At 37.5% G+C, this 17,461-nt stretch overlaps 1 protein-coding gene across 20 annotated transcripts in view; it reads right to left on the bottom strand.

The window, feature by feature from the left end:
• The window catches only part of TBC1D5 (TBC1 domain family member 5), a 530,543-nt gene that overhangs the window by 217,854 nt on the left and 295,228 nt on the right, over positions 1-17,461 (bottom strand). For all 20 annotated transcript variants that reach the window (XM_082392668.1, XM_082392665.1, XM_082392670.1 and 17 more), the window contains one exon: positions 4,827-4,929. In XM_082392668.1, coding sequence (XP_082248794.1) covers positions 4,827-4,929 — 103 coding nt within the window. The remainder of the gene's footprint in view (positions 1-4,826; positions 4,930-17,461) is intronic.

A 17,461-nucleotide genomic window follows, 5' to 3' on the forward strand; every position in this document is an offset into this window, starting at 1 on the left:
TAACTTATTTAAATGCTAGTGAGGTTGAACACAAACATTTCAGTGGTCATTTTTATTTAATGAATTGCCCATTTTCTCCTAATGAAGAGTCTCCCTTCTCCTGATGATTTGTAATAGTTCTTCAGCAATTCAGGAAATTAACCCTTAGTTATTTTTGTTACAAATACTTTCCCACGTTTATAACTTGCCTTTTAATTTTGATTATGTCATAGTAAAGCTGTATACTTTAAAACAGTCAAATCAATAAATCATCTTTCATGATTTCTTATTTTGCTTTTATGCCAAAAAGACCTTCCTCATACTGAGATTAGATTAAATATACAGGTTTCTTTTTTACAGCTAATTCTTTACCCATCTGGTATTTAATTTTGCCCTGAAGAATAATATGTATTTTTCCTTCCCAAAGTGTTAAACTAATTTATTGAATAATCACCATTTATTGAATAATCCATCTTCTCCCAAGAGTTCTGAAATGTCATCTTTATCATAAGCTGAATATTTAGCTCTCATTTTTTCTGAGTTTTTATTGGTATTCCATTGGTTTATGTACTCTTAACAGGAACTTTAGTACTGTAATGACTTGAGCTGTAAAATACTCCATTTCCCCATATTTTCTATTCTTTTTCTCAAAATTATCTTGCCTATTCTAACAACTTTTCATCCAAATGAAAATGTAATTTAGTTACATAAAATGCTAAACAAAATTTTTATTGCCATTGCATTAAAATTAACTCGAAGAAAACAGACTTCTTTAAGAACACCAGATCTTCCAATCCAAAAATATGTGGAACTGCATTGTTTTTATTAGGTTTCTGACTAGGCTTTGGTTGTTGGTGTTGGTGGTGGTGGCGGCAGTGATCTTCTGAATAGAACTCTTCCCTGCAGTATGTGTTCTAACTAATTAAGGCTGGTTTAATACGAAACGGTTCTTGCCTAAATGTATCTTCTCACCTTCCCTGAACATTCTCTTCCCTCTAGTTTCTGTGACACTCCTTTCTCCAGATTCTCCATTTGCTCATGCATCATTCACCTTCATTTATTCCAAAAATTATCTATTAACTACCTATGACATGCTGGTAACACAAAAGTGAATGGAGTGGGCAAACTCCTGACCATTATGGAGCCTGCAGTCTAAACAGCAAGACACACAATAATAAAATGAGCACAGAAGTACTGTAGGTTATAAACTGGGACAAGTGATACATATATGTATATATATATGTACATACATACATAGACAAACCCAGCTCCTACTACAGGCTCAGCACATACAAGGTGCTCACTGCATAGTGACTGAATGAATGAAATAGCTTCCACTCAATATAGTGAGGGGTAGATGTTTCATTTATCAACACAAGGGTAAAAGCTGAACTACGTACGATAAGATGAAAAATGGAAAAGAATCATCCTGAATTATATTTCAACATTTCCCATCAATAAATAAGTGCTTTTTGTGTAATGGAAATTAAGAGTCCCCTGAATACCATTAAGACAATCTTTTACACATTCAGTGTTGACTTCCAACCAAACTAGGGATATTTTTCTCGAATAGACTTGTAAGAGATTACTGGTTTTACTCTCAATTCTAGACTAGTAAAAACCTGATTAATAATTACAAGTGGCAAGTGGCAAGCAAATAGACATCTTTAAAGGAAAAGAGAACTATCTGGAAAGAATGATCATAAATTCAATATGCTGTAAATCTGATAAAGCATAATGAAAAAGAATGTATTGTTGGTATACTTCTTGGTTCCCAAAATGTGTATTTTACTTCCATCCACACCATCAGCATTTCTGCTTGCTTACAGACTTTTTCCCTGCTGGATCCTTAGTAGTCACTGCACTCCAAACTCATGCCAGTTGAAAAGAAAGGTAACAAAGTCTTCCTCATCAACAGCCTGTAGGCTCACAAAATTGAACCTGTTCTTTTATCTGCCTGTGTTCATTTAGCCCACCAAGCAGTCTTTATTAAAGCTGAGGCATCAGGCAGTCAAAGTTCATTAATACCATTTATATAATCTCTGCAGTTTCAATTAACTCAGCAAGACATTCTACTACATGATAACAGTCTCATTAATTCAATAAAATCCCATAACTATTAACAATATGGTCGATGTTAAACGGGGTGTCACCTAGTACAAAATAATAGCTTTAACAGCTTGTGATGAAACGCAAGGTTTTTTCTTAAATTTGATCTGGCTCAAATAGTCAGTCCTTTTACAGCAAGAGATTATTCCTAGGTAAAGAATCTATAGAATTTTTAACATGTACAGGGAGTAATTTAAATCTTAGAAAGTGATACCCAGGAGTAAATTAATAATACTTTCCTATTCAGTAATTGATAGACTTTGTCTAAATTATCAAGAGCCTGATCTGTTCATAGTCTTCCTCACAAATGCAGTGGGCTGCGTGCCTCACAAACGGTGGACGGTGCAGTTACGATGTTTTGGTTCCTTGTCCATGGAACTTGTTTCCATTATTATAAGATTTCCTGAATCTAGATTTTTCTTTCTCTAAAGAAAAAGGGGAAACAAATGCATAACTTGGGATAATTTTATTCCGACTTGATTCGTTATCATCAAATCTTTCACTGTGAGATATTTCCAAATATTTGAAAGAGAAGAGGACACACTGAGGAGACAGGCTTGATGACAAAAGCCAACACAATGAGAAGAGGAGAAGAGAAAAACAGAAGTAAACCTGGATCATTGGTGAAGAGCCTGAGGTACTGAACTAACAAATGCTGCAGAACCATTCTGCCCCCAGACTTCTTACAAAGTGTGTTAATAACATCCTTAGACTGTAAGTCAATCTGAATGGAATTTTCTGTTATTTGCTTCCAAAAAATCCTATACTGATTGAGATTTATTTTCTCCCAGTCTCCTTTTTGGTTTGTTTTTGGTCTTCGCACTTTATATCTGACCTGAATAGCCTGTCTTGCTTGGGAAGACCTTTCCTACCCTGAGATTATAAAAAAAATTCTCCTAAATGTTTTTTCCAGAATTTTTATGTAATTTTAGTTTTTATAATTATATTTTTACTCCATCTGGAATTTCTTCTCCCAATAATGGTATAATTTAATCTTTTTTAAATGGAAAGCCAAATACAGCAAGTCAATATCCTTTTCCCATTGAAAGAAAACGTCCTATCTTATATGAAGATCTCATTTACAACTGAACCTGTTCTTAGCTTGTTCCACTGATCTATTTCTCAGTTCCCACATTACTGTCACATTGGTTTGATCACAGAACATTTATAACAGTTTTCAGATCTCCCTGTGCCATTCTCCCCTTCCCCTGAATTCTGTGGCAGCTCCAACATATTTAATACTGACTGTAGCAATGATCACCATCACAGCTACCAACATGAACTCATAATGAGCACTACATGTTTTTAACTCTACAAAGTCAATACTATTATTGCCCTCATCAACAAAACTAAGGATTAGAAAAGTTACATGTGCATATTGTCTAAGACAAGGTAGCTACTTAAAGTGTTGGAGCCGAGATTCAAATCAAGGAATCTGAGTCTAGAGCCAGTGCTCTTAACCACTAAGCTGTATTATCACCATTAAAATGACTATAAAGCTTCTTGGCATGAAATTTAAAATCACTGTGCCCGGTTTTTAAAAACCATATCTCTCACTTAGACTACCACTGGAATGATAACACACTTATATATTAATTTGGGAAGAAGTAATATTTTTACTTAATGTCTTCCCACCTAAAAATACGTTATCACTTTTCTATTTATTCAACTCTTGCTCCAATAACATTTATAGTTTTCTTCATATACCTTTGTTTCTATATTATTACATTTCTTTTTAGACATTTTATAGTTTTGGTTGCCATTATGAGTAGGATATATTTTTCCATTTCCCTTTCTAAAAGCTAAATATCACCATGTAATTAATATAAAGACATATTACTAGTATCGAAACTAAGATAAAATTAGTTCCCTTGGATATTCTATGTATACAATAACAAATACATTATTTAGGACAACTGTAATATGACTTGATTTATTATCTTTAAACGAATCAAGTTTATCTCAAATTAAATACACTGCTCTCACCATGCAGGTGTTTTCTGTTATATTACACTGAATTTGGGTTGTCATCAGTTGGATGTCATAACTTTGGATTGTTGGAGAATATATTAATATAGTTTGAATTCTCACTTAATATGCATTTTGAGAAATACATAAAAATATCTAACTTTGCGTACTTTTATTGGAACCCCATAAGGTTAAGTGCAAACCTAGATACTTCTTTATGTATTAAATAAAAAATTTACATTTTGAAAAGAATAAACATAATCCAATAATCTTCTTTAATAACGAGATGAATTAAACATCAAGATCACAAGAGTATCATATAAATTTCAGAAAGTTTAAAGGAACTTTCTGCAGTTTTATTACTGGTAGATTTTGAAGAGTAAAAGGACATTTGATTATTCTCTACATGACATGCCAGATATTTATAAATGCTGTACTTAAAAACAATATTTATATATACAACTCTGAAAAGTTTTATTACTAGATTGCCTTCAAAGATGCTGTTTATAAACAAACTCCCAAAAGTTGAAAGCAAAGATTGAATGCCTCATAGAAGACAATTTGGTGGAATGTCTTATAATAAGGAAGAAGCATATGTGCGTCAATGAGCTTACCTTTCTCACCATGCAGCTGACAAGCAGCTCTTTGATTGCTTTACTATTATGATGCAACTTTGGATACAATAAAGGCTACGTTATTGCTCTATCATTTGTCAAGCTGTATAGAAAATTCTGAGTCAATGGATGCCACCTGTACGATATTTTCATTACCTGTTTATAAAGCAACTGCTCGTTTTCTCTAGCATAACAGAAAAGAACATCTGTAAGAATTTTTCTCACATTTTCTTGTTGGAAAAACTGCATTTCAGGAAACCTGAAAAAAGAAAACACAGGATTGAAATCGACTAGCACAATTCCAAGAATTACCCTCAAATTCTCATCTCTGAGAGGTGCCATGGGCGGCTTTTGGTTTTAGTACAAGTCTGTATTTGTCAAGCAACTTATGCCATAGGTGGGACTCATGTGTTAAAGAAAAAAGGGCAAGAAAAAGGGAAACTACTGGATACCCTTCAACATCTACATATTTCAAATGTCTTCATATGTAAATGTCATCATATGCATGATGAATACAACAGTTTTTAAGCAAAACAAATTATAGCCTGTGCATTTGGTGTGGGGATTGCTCTGTTTTACCCCATTTGGTATACTGTGATTTTGTAAGTACCAACTTTGTGAAAAAAAATGATTATCCTATTTTTTTTTGATGCAAATATCATGATTTAAATTATTATACATGACCACACCATTAGTTTTATCTGATTAAAACATAGACTTCAAATGGACCGAGTTAGTCAGTATTGCTTAAATGATTTCTGGATCAAAAATTCTACCAGGTGCTTTGAGGTAATGTGAAATACAAAAGGGCAAGAGTATCCACCTGAAAGGAGCTTAAATAGTTGTTTATAATGCAAGAATTTACGACTGCAACAACCCAAAGAACAAATACAGAGCAGTGCAATACACAGTGAATATACAGTCAACCCTGTGGATCCCTGGGTTTCGAATCTGCAGACTCAACCAACCGTGGATCAAAGATGTTTGGGGAAAAACAATTCCAGAAAGTTCCAAAAAGCAAAACTTGCATTTGCCAGCATGCCAGCCACCATTTACATGGCATTTACATTGTAGTAGGTATTATAAGAAATCTAGAGATGATTTAAAGTATATGAGAGGATATGCACAGATTATATGAGAATATGACTCCATTTTATACAAGAGAGTTGAGCATCCATGGATTTTGGTATCTGCGGGAGTCCTGGAACTAATCTCCTATGAATACCAAGAGACGAGCCTATAAGGGAAGAAGGAATGTCATCTAGAAACAAGCAGTCAAATGGGTTCAATCACAAAAGGTTTGAACAAGAATTTATAGGAGAGGAGGAACATGGAACATGTGTGGGAAAAGTAACCAAATCAGAAGGAAAGCTATGAAGACACAGAAGGCAAAGAGTATTCCAAATGTAGAGCACTGTATGGTATTAGTAATGAAAAGGAAAGTTATCAATACTTCCGTGAAGTACTGCCACTTGGCAGCAGGACAACAGGACAGAAGAAAAGGTGGGAGGTGCAGAAAAGAGCTTTGAATTCAGTATTTACAACTGAGGAAAAGCAACAGAGTGACTCTATATTTCTGAATAGGGAAGTACCAAAGAAGACAGTATTTGAGTAACTCTAAGTGGAATAAGCCTGCAGGAGGAGAGAGTGCAGGAAGGAGATAAGAGGACATTATACTGAGGTTGAGAAGAAAAGCCGGAGTTCAGATTCCTGTTGCGTAATTGCTGGCTGTGTGACCTTGAGTAAATGGCTGCTTAACGGCCTCATCTATAAGTAGGGATAATAATACTGATCTTGTGATCAAGATGAAATAACGTGAAAGCACCAAGAACAGCGCCTGGCAGCAGGCGTTCAGGGAGAGAGGTGACTGCTAGTCTCTGAGTGCTGGTACTTTAGGTGATGAAGATGTGAATGAGGTGGCTTTGGAACTAGAAAAGACGAGAATATGTAATATGCAAGAGGCTGAAAAGGAGGAGCACCTAGAGCACGGATGCACAGGGCATCAAGGAAACAGAAAAATGCTCCTTCGTTAGTCTCGTGAAGGCAGCAATGGTTATTTTATTCAATTTCTGATGGTTTACTGCTTCCTATTTCTGGCGACCTCTGCTATTTTCTGCTTCCTTCTGATCCTCTCCGGGCACCCTGTGAGAGTTAGAACTTTCTCTCCAGTTCAGGCTGGGATCCTGGGTGGACTATGCTAATGGTTTGTGAAGCATCTCTTTCCTGGGCCTAATTTTTATAATAAATTACAGCCTGTTTCATCTTCATCTGTTCATTTGACTTTTGCTTGAAATTCCCTTGGATGTACAGTTTGTCCCCAGACACAGGTATCTGACCTGCTCTCTACCAGCAAGGAAGCCCCTCTTTGGGGGGCCGGTAATCAACAGCCCATGGGCCTGAACAAGGTTATCTCAAGTCCATGCATAAATCTTAATGTGATGGCCCTCCAGACAGCCCACACTCAAGCTCAGGAGCCTGACTAGGCACAAGTGACCACGGCTCCTACAGAGGAGAGAAATTACCTGAGAGCAGATGCAGAGCAAGAATAATAACTATAAGTTCCAGAAAGGTGTCAAATGCACTGAAGCAGGAAAGAAACAGAAAAACTTGTTAAATGACTTATTTGGGACAAAAGAAAGCTGCTAAAACTTTTAGATAGTCAAATATCCCAAATTAGAGTAATCAGGATGAAAGATAGGTAAGTAGTTAATAAAATGCTGAAAAGAAATTTCTTGGGAAAACTTAGTCACTAAAGTAAAAACAGAGTAACCCTTCTGAGATGAAATTGTTTCCCCTCCTTCCTCATCAGGTGACTTAAATCTAGCCCTGTCGTGAAGTAGGCTTACTTCCCAAATTAGAGTAATCAGGATGAAAGATAGGTAAGTAGTTAATAAAATGCTGAGAAGAAATTTCTTGGGAAAACTTAGTCACTAAAGTAAAAACAGAGTAACCCTTCTGAGATGAAATTGTTTCCCCTCCTTCCTCATCAGATGACTTAAATCTAGCCCCGTCGTGAAGTAGGCTTCCTGTCCCAGGATCTGGACAGATCACACGGCTGAGTGATTTTGTGTGTCCCCTTCCATAACTATGCTTTGGAAATTGTCTATGAACACTGGCAACACCAGATTCCCTACAGTCACTGCAGTCTGAATGGACTATGGGAGAAAGTACTAAAACCTACAACATTCACTTTGTAACAAATATCCATGAACTATATAAAGTAAGAATATAATACCTTACTACTAAAAATGTAAATTATACTACATATCAATTCACAGTTTCATTTAAATGCATACTAACCACTCGCAAGACTAAAAACTAGAGAGCTACAAGAATCAAATTGCAGGTAGATAATTTAAATTACCCACTTTTAGCAAATACCCAATCAACTGAAAACGCGTATTAGGCAGGCAGAGCATATCTATGTGATGGCACACCATCCACAATTCTAGTCTACAATGCTGAAGGGTCAGTTTAGGAAGTTTCAGGATATCCTCTTTTTTAGAAAAGTGTGAGGTGTTCTCCAAATTCTGGTGAAGAATCCATCGCATCAAACAAGTAACATGGGAAGATTTCAGAAGAGTTCCAAAAAAGAAACAAAAGTTTATGCTATTTTCAGAAGCTGGAAAAAGAGACGACATTCAGAGAAGTTATAAGCTGAAAGAGTCCAGTTCAGAAGGTAACAGGTAAGGAGAACGGAAGCAGAGAGATTAATACCTGCTCCAGTATATCTGGGTAGTTAGCAGGTTAGCAGTACTTCCCAACTGCTTTGCTAAACAATGTGTCAGAGATATGCATTGAAGTAAAATTCCATGAGTTTAGAGTTACACAGAAGAACCTAGGTCATAAGGTTGATGAATATACCTGAATAATAACATATTTCCTACAACAAATACTTGGTTTCGTATTAACAGGCTTCAAGTGAAAAGGCATTCCATCTATAGGAATCAGAAATAAAAGGGAGAAAAGTAGTGAGTAGGTTCTCTAGGAATAGTGATAAGCAGCTTTGATGATAGGTTTTAAGTTTCAAAATAGCTTCCCTGACATCTGGTGTTGATTCAGGGCAGGTAATTTGAACAGTAGTCTAACCCGAATATCACTGGAAAGGCAAATCTGGTTTTGAGACAATAACAAAAATCACAGAATACAGACCGAGGCTGGAGTCAATAACTGTGAAGATTTTGAAAAATCAATAGTGACTCTACAGTTTCATGCAAAAAAGAGAAATGGTAGTATATTCATTAAAGATGAGATAGAGAAAAAAAAATTTAGGATTGAAGCTAGAGACATCTATGATTCAGTCAAGTCAAACTATCTGATAGGAAAGTAAAAGGAGAAAAGAATCACAATAAATGGGAACTGAAGATAAATTCTAAATTATTATTAGAAAATGAAAGTCAAGAGAAGTAATTCCTGCATTTGGCCAGAAATGAAAGTGGAGACGGTAAACAGGTGAGGATGAAACTCTGATAGAGATAAAAAGCAAAGACAAATTAATATTAAAGTATTCCATGATGTGATTTAGACTAATACCATCGAACATTTTTACCTGATGGAAAAAAAAGGTGATAATTCAGTTTTAACTTAATTGATCAATATTTAAAATGCAGGAGTTTCTCTCTCAAGATGTGTACAGGTATTAAATAGACAAATTTTACACAGTGCAAACTAACATCAAGAGATATAAAAGTCTGCTGTCTGCGTTTTGGTTTGTATCTTGAAATAACCCCACATTCGTAGGCAGTATAGTTTTCAACTTAAGTTTTAAAAAAATCTTTCATTATCTAAAATCTTTCATATATAATCTTTTCATTATAATCTTTCATTATAAATTCCAGCATTTATAAAGAGACAATAGTAGACTGAATTGCAGAGTAGCCATCACCCAGCTTCACCATTAATCAGTTCTTTTTTTTTTTTACATATCCTCCTCTCTCAATGTTGCATTTTGAAGCAAACCTGAGACATCACTACACCTATAATATTGCAGTGTGTATTTCCAAAAGATAAAGACTCTCTAAAAACATAACCATAGCACCACTTTAACACTATAACTAATAAAAATAATCGATTGATTAAATCAAATATACAATCAAAGTTCAAATTTCCCTAAAAATTTTTCAGTTTGTTTCAATCAAGATCCAAGAATTTACACTGCAATTTGCTGATATATCTCTTAAGAGTTTTTTACTCCATAGACTTGCCCCTCCCTCCCTCCTTCCCTCCCTCCCTCCCTTCCTTCCTTCCTCCCTCCCTTCCCTTCATCTCCTTCCTTCCTTCCTTCCTCTCTCCCCTTCCCTCTCTCTCTTACAATGTATTTGTTAAAGAAACCAGGCTCTTTACCCTGTAGAAACTTCCCACATTCTGAATTTTACTTATTGTTCCTCCATTTTGTTACGTAACACATTCCTATCCCCCCCGCTGTATTTCCTATAGACTGGTAGGTAGGTCTTGAGACTTCATCAGGTTCAGGTTCAACTTTCAACAAAAACCTTCATGGGTGGCACGGTGGCTTTAGTACATGTTCACGAATTCTTTGGCACTCCTCCCATACAAAGGCGGAGGAGCCTAACTTCCCTCCCTCTGCAGATGCGCTGTCCTCAGTGACGAGCTTCTCACAAAGAGAAGACAGCACAAGTGACGCTGCGACACAGCTTCTGTCTGCCTCTCCGTCTGGACACATCGTGGAACCCAGACGCTGTGCTGCTAGGACGTCAAGCAGCTACAGGAGAGGCCGTGGGGAGGTGTTCCAGCCACAGCTCCAGAGGTCTCTGCTGAGAGCCAGCTCCAACAGCCAGGCAGGAAAGTGAACACATCTTCCAACGATGCCAGTCCTTAACCTTCAAGCTGGCCTGGCCAACACCATGTGGCACAGAGACAAACTGCCTGCTCAGCCCTACCCAAGTTGGAGGTTCATCAACAAAATTAATTCTGCTGTTCTTTTAAGCTTTGGGGTGGTTTACAATGCAGCAATAGCTAACGGGTACAGATGGTACTGTGTACTTCCATCAGGAGGCATACATTTTTAGCTTCTCTCTCTTTCTGTGATGATCGATGATCATTGCCTAGATGTATTAATTCATTAGAGGTGGTAAGATGGCAAGACTACAACTCTATCCTTTTTTCTTTCATTATTATCTAAAATACATATATATAAAGAAAAATTTACCCTTGCCAATTTTTAGTTATCCTGAAGTACAGATCACTATAATTTTGAAAAACATAGTTGGTTTCCATTGTATTTACTCATGGATGCTTGTAGACATCTAAGCTCTATGAATGATAAATGGCACTAATTCTGTCACGAAAGTAGGTTGTGATAACCCGACTATTCTATTTGCCTTTTGTATATCTTCCCATGCAACTGCAGCATATGGGAACGAGTCAGGAGGTGAGGGATGGAGTACAGCTAAACAACAACGTCAGACCCAGTAACCAGGAACCCAGGTGCCTGATGGGAGCTAACTGGAAAGACGCAGAAACTTCACACAGGGCTGTGGTCGCTCATAACACAGACAGAGGATGAAGAGAAGCTAGGCAAATATCTGGGGTGTCTATGATGGAGAGTTCCTCAGACAACAAAGAGACAAAAAGAACATTTCCTAAGCAAGAAAAGGTTTAAGAAAGGAGTGAAATGACAAAGGGCTTTGTCACTGCATAATAGTACATAATTAGGTAATTAGAAGTATTAAAACAGACAAAGCACTGGGCCCAGCTGAATTACTGAAGTTGCAAGTATTCAATAAGATGCCCCAAGGGAAAAAATAAAGCCCTCAGGGAAGGTTTATAGTCACGAAGGAGGACGGAGCAGCACAGGAGGGCTTGAAGGAACAATAACTGATGCTATGTCGGTACTTTAGAACCAGAACTTCACTACCAGCATCCATCTAAAACTTAAAATGAGCAGATGAAAACTCCCTAGAATACTATTAAACACCAAAATAACTATAATACCTTTCTCTGGTTTGTTGTTTTATTCAAGGAAAACTGAAAAAAAAAAAAAAACACGCAAAAACCATAGAGGAGCAATTTGATATAAAATGAAAGGACGCACACTACATATTTTTTATTCCTGTCCTCCCTACGTTGGTTGATGATTTCACCATCCCCCCTATTCAACCAAATCTGCTTTCTCCTCAGTCCAGGCACATGGCCGGACTGAACTTCCCAGCATCCTCTTCAGTGACCTGTGGCCACTGGGATGGGAGTGGCCATGACATGTGACCACAAAATTCACACTTCCCTCAGCCCCCATCAGGCCGCATCCACATTTCCGCTTCCGGCCGGACAGAATGGAAAAGGTCATCTGGGAAACTTGGGAAGCTACATATGGATTGTGGTGGTTTTAAAAATACATCTGCCAATTCTTTAACACACTGCCCTTCCTCCTTGGATTGTTTGCTTTAGGGGAAGAATCCTCTGGAGAAAAGACACTTAAGCAGTGCCATGGCGAGACCCACATGGAGAGGAACCCACAGGGACGGGTCCTCCAGCCCTCATTAGGACCCCACATGACCGCAGCTCCAGCTGACACCTGACTGCAAGCTCAGGAGAGACCCCTGAGCCAGGACCACAGCTGCTCCCAAACTCCTGATCTCCAGCAACTATGAAATACAATACATGATTATAGTTCCAAGTGATTACATTTTGGTTGATGTATTATACGGCAAATAGATGATGAACAGAGGTTTGGATACCTGAAACTGGGCTGTTTTTAAAAAAACAATAAAATATGTGGTAGAGGTGTCTATAGGACTGGACAGCAGCTGGAAGGACCTTGCAGAGACCTCAGTGAAAGACTAAAGGACCTGAAAGAGACGATTAGCCAGAGAGCCCGTGAGGCTGCCAGTGAGGGCGTAAATCAAAGTGAGGAGAACATCACAAGAAAAGTGGAGAGAAAAGATTCCTTATTATGTACTGACAACACAGCAGCCTCTAGTTGTTTGGAATACTGAAAACGTACCTGATACACTGGGTGATCTAGCCAAGGAGACTGCCCAGGCAGTGCTGAAGCTGCTGCCGGGTGCTGCTTGTTATTTACAGTAGAACGGAAAAGGAGGAACGTGGAAGAACTGCTCAACACAGAGGTGCTGGGACTTGCTGGGCTTGAAAATACAACCTGTTCTCCTTCTCATCCTCTCTAGTCACAAATGAAGCCTTAAGACACTGCTTCTGGGCAAAGATCGAATGTAAGACACCGTCAGAAAAACAAGGTCTGAAGATGAAACCAAGGGTGTGAATGTAAAATACTTTAAGATCTCAGAAAGCTCTAAAGCACTGCATCAGAGAACCCTCCTGTCAGACAAGACACCCTGATGCCCTGGAAAGATCTAAAAACCATGCCCCACGGAGCCTTCAGCAGCCAGAGGTCAGGGACGCTGCTGCTTAACACCTCACTGCGTGGGACAGCCTCTCACAACAAAGAATTAATTGGTCCAAAAGGTCAATACTCCCAAGGGTGAGAAACTCTACATTAGAACATATGAACCCAGAGGGCAGAAACAGTACCTATGTATTGAACCTCTAGAACTTTCTGAATAAGATTTGAGACAACACTCATGCTTTCATGTCCTGTGTGCTCCACAGAGTGCTCTCCATACAGGAAGAATTTGACAAATGCTTCTAGAACTGAAAAAGCGTTAAACTCAGGCAAACCAGATTAACATAACATGTTACAGATCTGTGGAAAGACCTGGAGTCCCAGGTGTTATTTCCATTTCGGCCGTTAACAAGTTGTATTTTCTTAAGTCATTCTTTCTGAGCTTCAACTTTACGCGTTTGCAAAATAAAAGGACTTAAGTAGATGACTACCAATGACACAAATGCCTATTATGGCTGCCGGGTACTGGGGAATATGAAAGATATAAAACAGAAAAACTAAGTACTTAAGAAAATCTAGGCGAGAAAGTAGACATTTTACAGATATTTTTAAAAGGAAGATATTACGATAAAATACGCAGGGTCTACAACTGAACAGAAGAGGCACTATTTTCCTTATCGGGATCCTCAACGTCCGGAATAGCAGCTGCTACATAGTAATTTTTCAAGTAGTATTTGTTGAATGAGTAAATGAATCTACAAACCTACAAATAAACAAACCAATGAAAAATGAGAATGAAATCATGAACTCAAGGACTGGAGGTGAAAAGGCAAAGCATAACAAAGGCCAGACCACAGTTCTGCTACCTTTGTTTTTTGCAACTAATGAATATATAAGCAACATATAGCTTTCACAGGCCATAAACTGGAGGTGAACAGAAAGAAAGTAGGAATCTGTTGTGATGACAAGGGTGTGATCCAGCCCAAGAGGATAGCAGAAAAATCTCCAAGAGCCTAACAGGGAAGGTGGGAATTTGAAATCATCATACAGGTGAGAAGACAAACCAGAAGGGTTAGGATGACAGGAAATATCAAAGAATGATAGTGAGGACAGTGCAGCTGAGGCTGGACTTTCAGGGAGTGGTATCTGTCACCATCCAAATAGAGGTTTGCATCCAAGGTTCTTTCTAGTTCTCCAATGCCCTGAGTTAACATAGCAAGCCCTCTACCCCACTGCCGCTCTGTCTCAAATTAAAAAAAAAAAAAAAAAAAAAAAAAAAAAAATCTTGTTACTGATACCATAAAGGTGAAAAATTAAGAAAAAAAATAGGTAGATAGAAATATGCACTTTAAGTGCAAGGCTTTGTCACACTGAAAATACAGACTTTATTTTGCACTTTTTCAGCAATTAAGAAAAAATTTTAAAACAATTGAAAGCATTTACCCTTGAAGTACTTAAGCGGTGTCAATTCCAAATGTGTGAAAGTTCTGATAATACTGTTACCCTACTGTACAGGCTAGGGCAGCTAGGAATGTTTCAGGATGAGGCATTACTTTGCCACCCCCCCAGACTTTACTTTTTAACCTTCTCATAATCAATATGTGAACCCACAACTACAAATAGTGCTAAAAATTTTTGGCTTAATTTACAACAAGGAGGACCTCAAAAGTAAAACTTCTTCTGGTCAGCTGCTCAGAGTGATGTAACTCTGCTGCCACTACATGGACCGCTGCTCCCGAATTCCACAGACAGGGAGCGCCAGGACGCCAATCAAAGCACCATGACTGCAGCAAATACACCTATATTTTCACTCAAAGACTACAAAATTTTTTTAAAGTTTAAAAATATCCCATAAATTGGAACAAATGTGTGGTAAGAATCTGCATGCTTAAATGGAACAGAAATGAGAAAAATACACATCAAAAACATGAGCAGTACAGGAAAACACACATTTCTAAATATATATATGCAACCACGAGAATCCAATATTTTGTTTTTACCTTAAGTGTTGTCAAATGAGGAAGGACTACAGGCCATTTGACGGAAGAATTGTTTCTTGTGTTCCTGAAAATTTGTTTCTCCGCCTCTTTAATATTTAGGAAACACACACACAGGTTGCCGGCAACTCACAGAGAGCGGCTTGTGTTGTAGTTTTCACTTTCGCGGCTGTGAACAAGTGCATATGCGAAGGCTGGTCGTGAACGCACAAGCATGTACTGTGCCTGCATCAAATAAAATCACAACACAACACCAAGTACAGCCACTCATTCGTGTGTGCCTGCAGTCCACCTCGAGGAGACTGAAAATATAAATACAAGCTGCTATTTTGGTGTGATCACACGAATGTGGCAGCTTGTGTGGGTTTTTTTCTCTGTAACATTTTAACACTGGGCAGATTGTCTGCATTAACACACACCAAAATCAATTCTGCTCCGAAATTGCTTGTAAAAATCTTCTTTCCCTGAGGAATTTGGTTTTTATTTAAGTAAAAAAAAAAAAAAGAGGCTTGGAGGAAACTGTGTAAAAGATAAAAGATACCAACATTTAGGGTATCTTAACTTTGTAAAGTGTGACAATCAATGTTGGACGAGGGAACAGGCAGTACTTCTCGCAAAAACGAGAACTGTGCAGAAGATGGACTTTAAATAAGAAAAAGAAAACAAACAAACAAACAAAAAAAAACAAACCAACAACTTTGTAAAATCACTTTTGTATATTATTAATATAGAAAACATTTTCAAACTAGTCTAATTTCAAGCTGCTCACTACAATATAACATAATAACTAAATTTGATCAAAAACTCAGATAAGACTTGTACACTTTAAAAATTCATGGAGGTTTCTTAAGGGCAGAGAAAGGAAACAAAAGCAAATATTGCGCAGAGGTCATATCTAAAAGTTCACTATGAATAAAAAATAAAATGCAGACATTCCTATCATATACTGCACAATAATATGACAACAATGAATTATTTACACAGCACTGTCCAGTAGAACTTCCTATGATGATAGGAATGTCCGATCTCTGTGCTGGCCTCTCAAGTAGCCATTAGCACTTGAGATGTGGCTTCTGAAGACATATTTTATCTTATTTAATGCAAATTAATTTCAACTTAAATGGCCACATGTGCCTGGTAGCTACCAAACTGGACAGCACACATCTGTGGGTTTTCTTTTTTTTTTTTTTAATTTTTGAATTTTATTTTATACAGCAGGTTCTTATTACTCATCAGTTTTATACACATCAGTGTATACAGGTCAATCCCAATCGCCCAATTCATCACACGACCACCACCACCACCCCCCCACCACTTTCCCCCCTTGGTGTCCATACGTTTATTCTCTACATCTGTGTCTCAATTTCTGCCCTGCAAACCGGTTCATCTGTATCATTTTTCTAGGTTCCACATATATGTGTTAATATACGATATTTGTTTTCCTCTTTCTGACTTACTTCACTCTGTATGACAGTCTCTAGATACATCCACGTCTCAACAAATGACCCAATTTTGTTCCTTTTTATGGCTGAGTAATATTCCATTGTATATATGTACCACATCTGCTTTATCCATTCGTCTGTCGACGGGCATTTAGGTTGCTTCCATGACCTGGCTATTGTAAATAGTGCTGCAATGAACATTAGGGTGCATGTGTCTTTTTGAATTATGCTTTTCTCTGGGTATATGCCCGGTAGTGGGATTGCTGGATCCCCTGGTAATTCTATTTTTAGTTTTTTAAGGAACCTCCATACTATTCTCCATAGTGGCTATATCAATTTACATTCCCACCAACAGTGCAAGAGGGTTCCCTTTTCTCCACACCCTCTCCAGCATTTGTTGTTTGTACATTTTCTGATGATGCCCATTCTAACTGGTGTGAGGTGATACCTCATTGTAGTTTTGATTTGCATTTCTCTAATAATTAGTGATGTTGAGCAGCTTTTCATGTGCTTCTTGGCCATCTGTATATCTTCTTTGGAGAAATGTCTATTTAGGTCTTCTGCCCATTTTTGGATTGGGTTGTTTGTTTCTTTAATATTGAGCTGCATGAGCTGTTTATATATTTTAGAGATTAATCCTTTGTCCGCTGATTCATTTGCAAATATTTTCTCCCATTCTGAGGGTTGTCTTTTCGTCTTGTTTATGGTTTCCTTTGTTGTGCAAAAGCTTTTAAGTTTCATTAGGTCCCATTTGTTTATTTTTGTTTTTATTTCCATTACTCTAGGAGGTGGATCAAAAAAGATCTTGCTGTGATTTATGTCAAAGAGTGTTCTTCATATGTTTTCCTCTAACAGTTTTATAGTGTCCGGTCTTACATTTCAGTCTCTAATCCATTTTGAGTTTATTTTTGTGTATGGTGTTAGGGAGTGTTCTAATTTCATTCTTTTACATGTAGCTGTCCAGTTTTCCCAGCACCACTTATTGAAGAGATTGTCTTTTCTCCATTGTATATCTTTGCCTCCTTTGTCATA

The sequence above is a fragment of the Balaenoptera borealis genome, assembly GCF_965194805.1.
Source record: "Balaenoptera borealis genome assembly, chromosome: 5".
In the NCBI taxonomy this organism is placed as follows: Eukaryota; Metazoa; Chordata; class Mammalia; order Artiodactyla; family Balaenopteridae; genus Balaenoptera; species Balaenoptera borealis.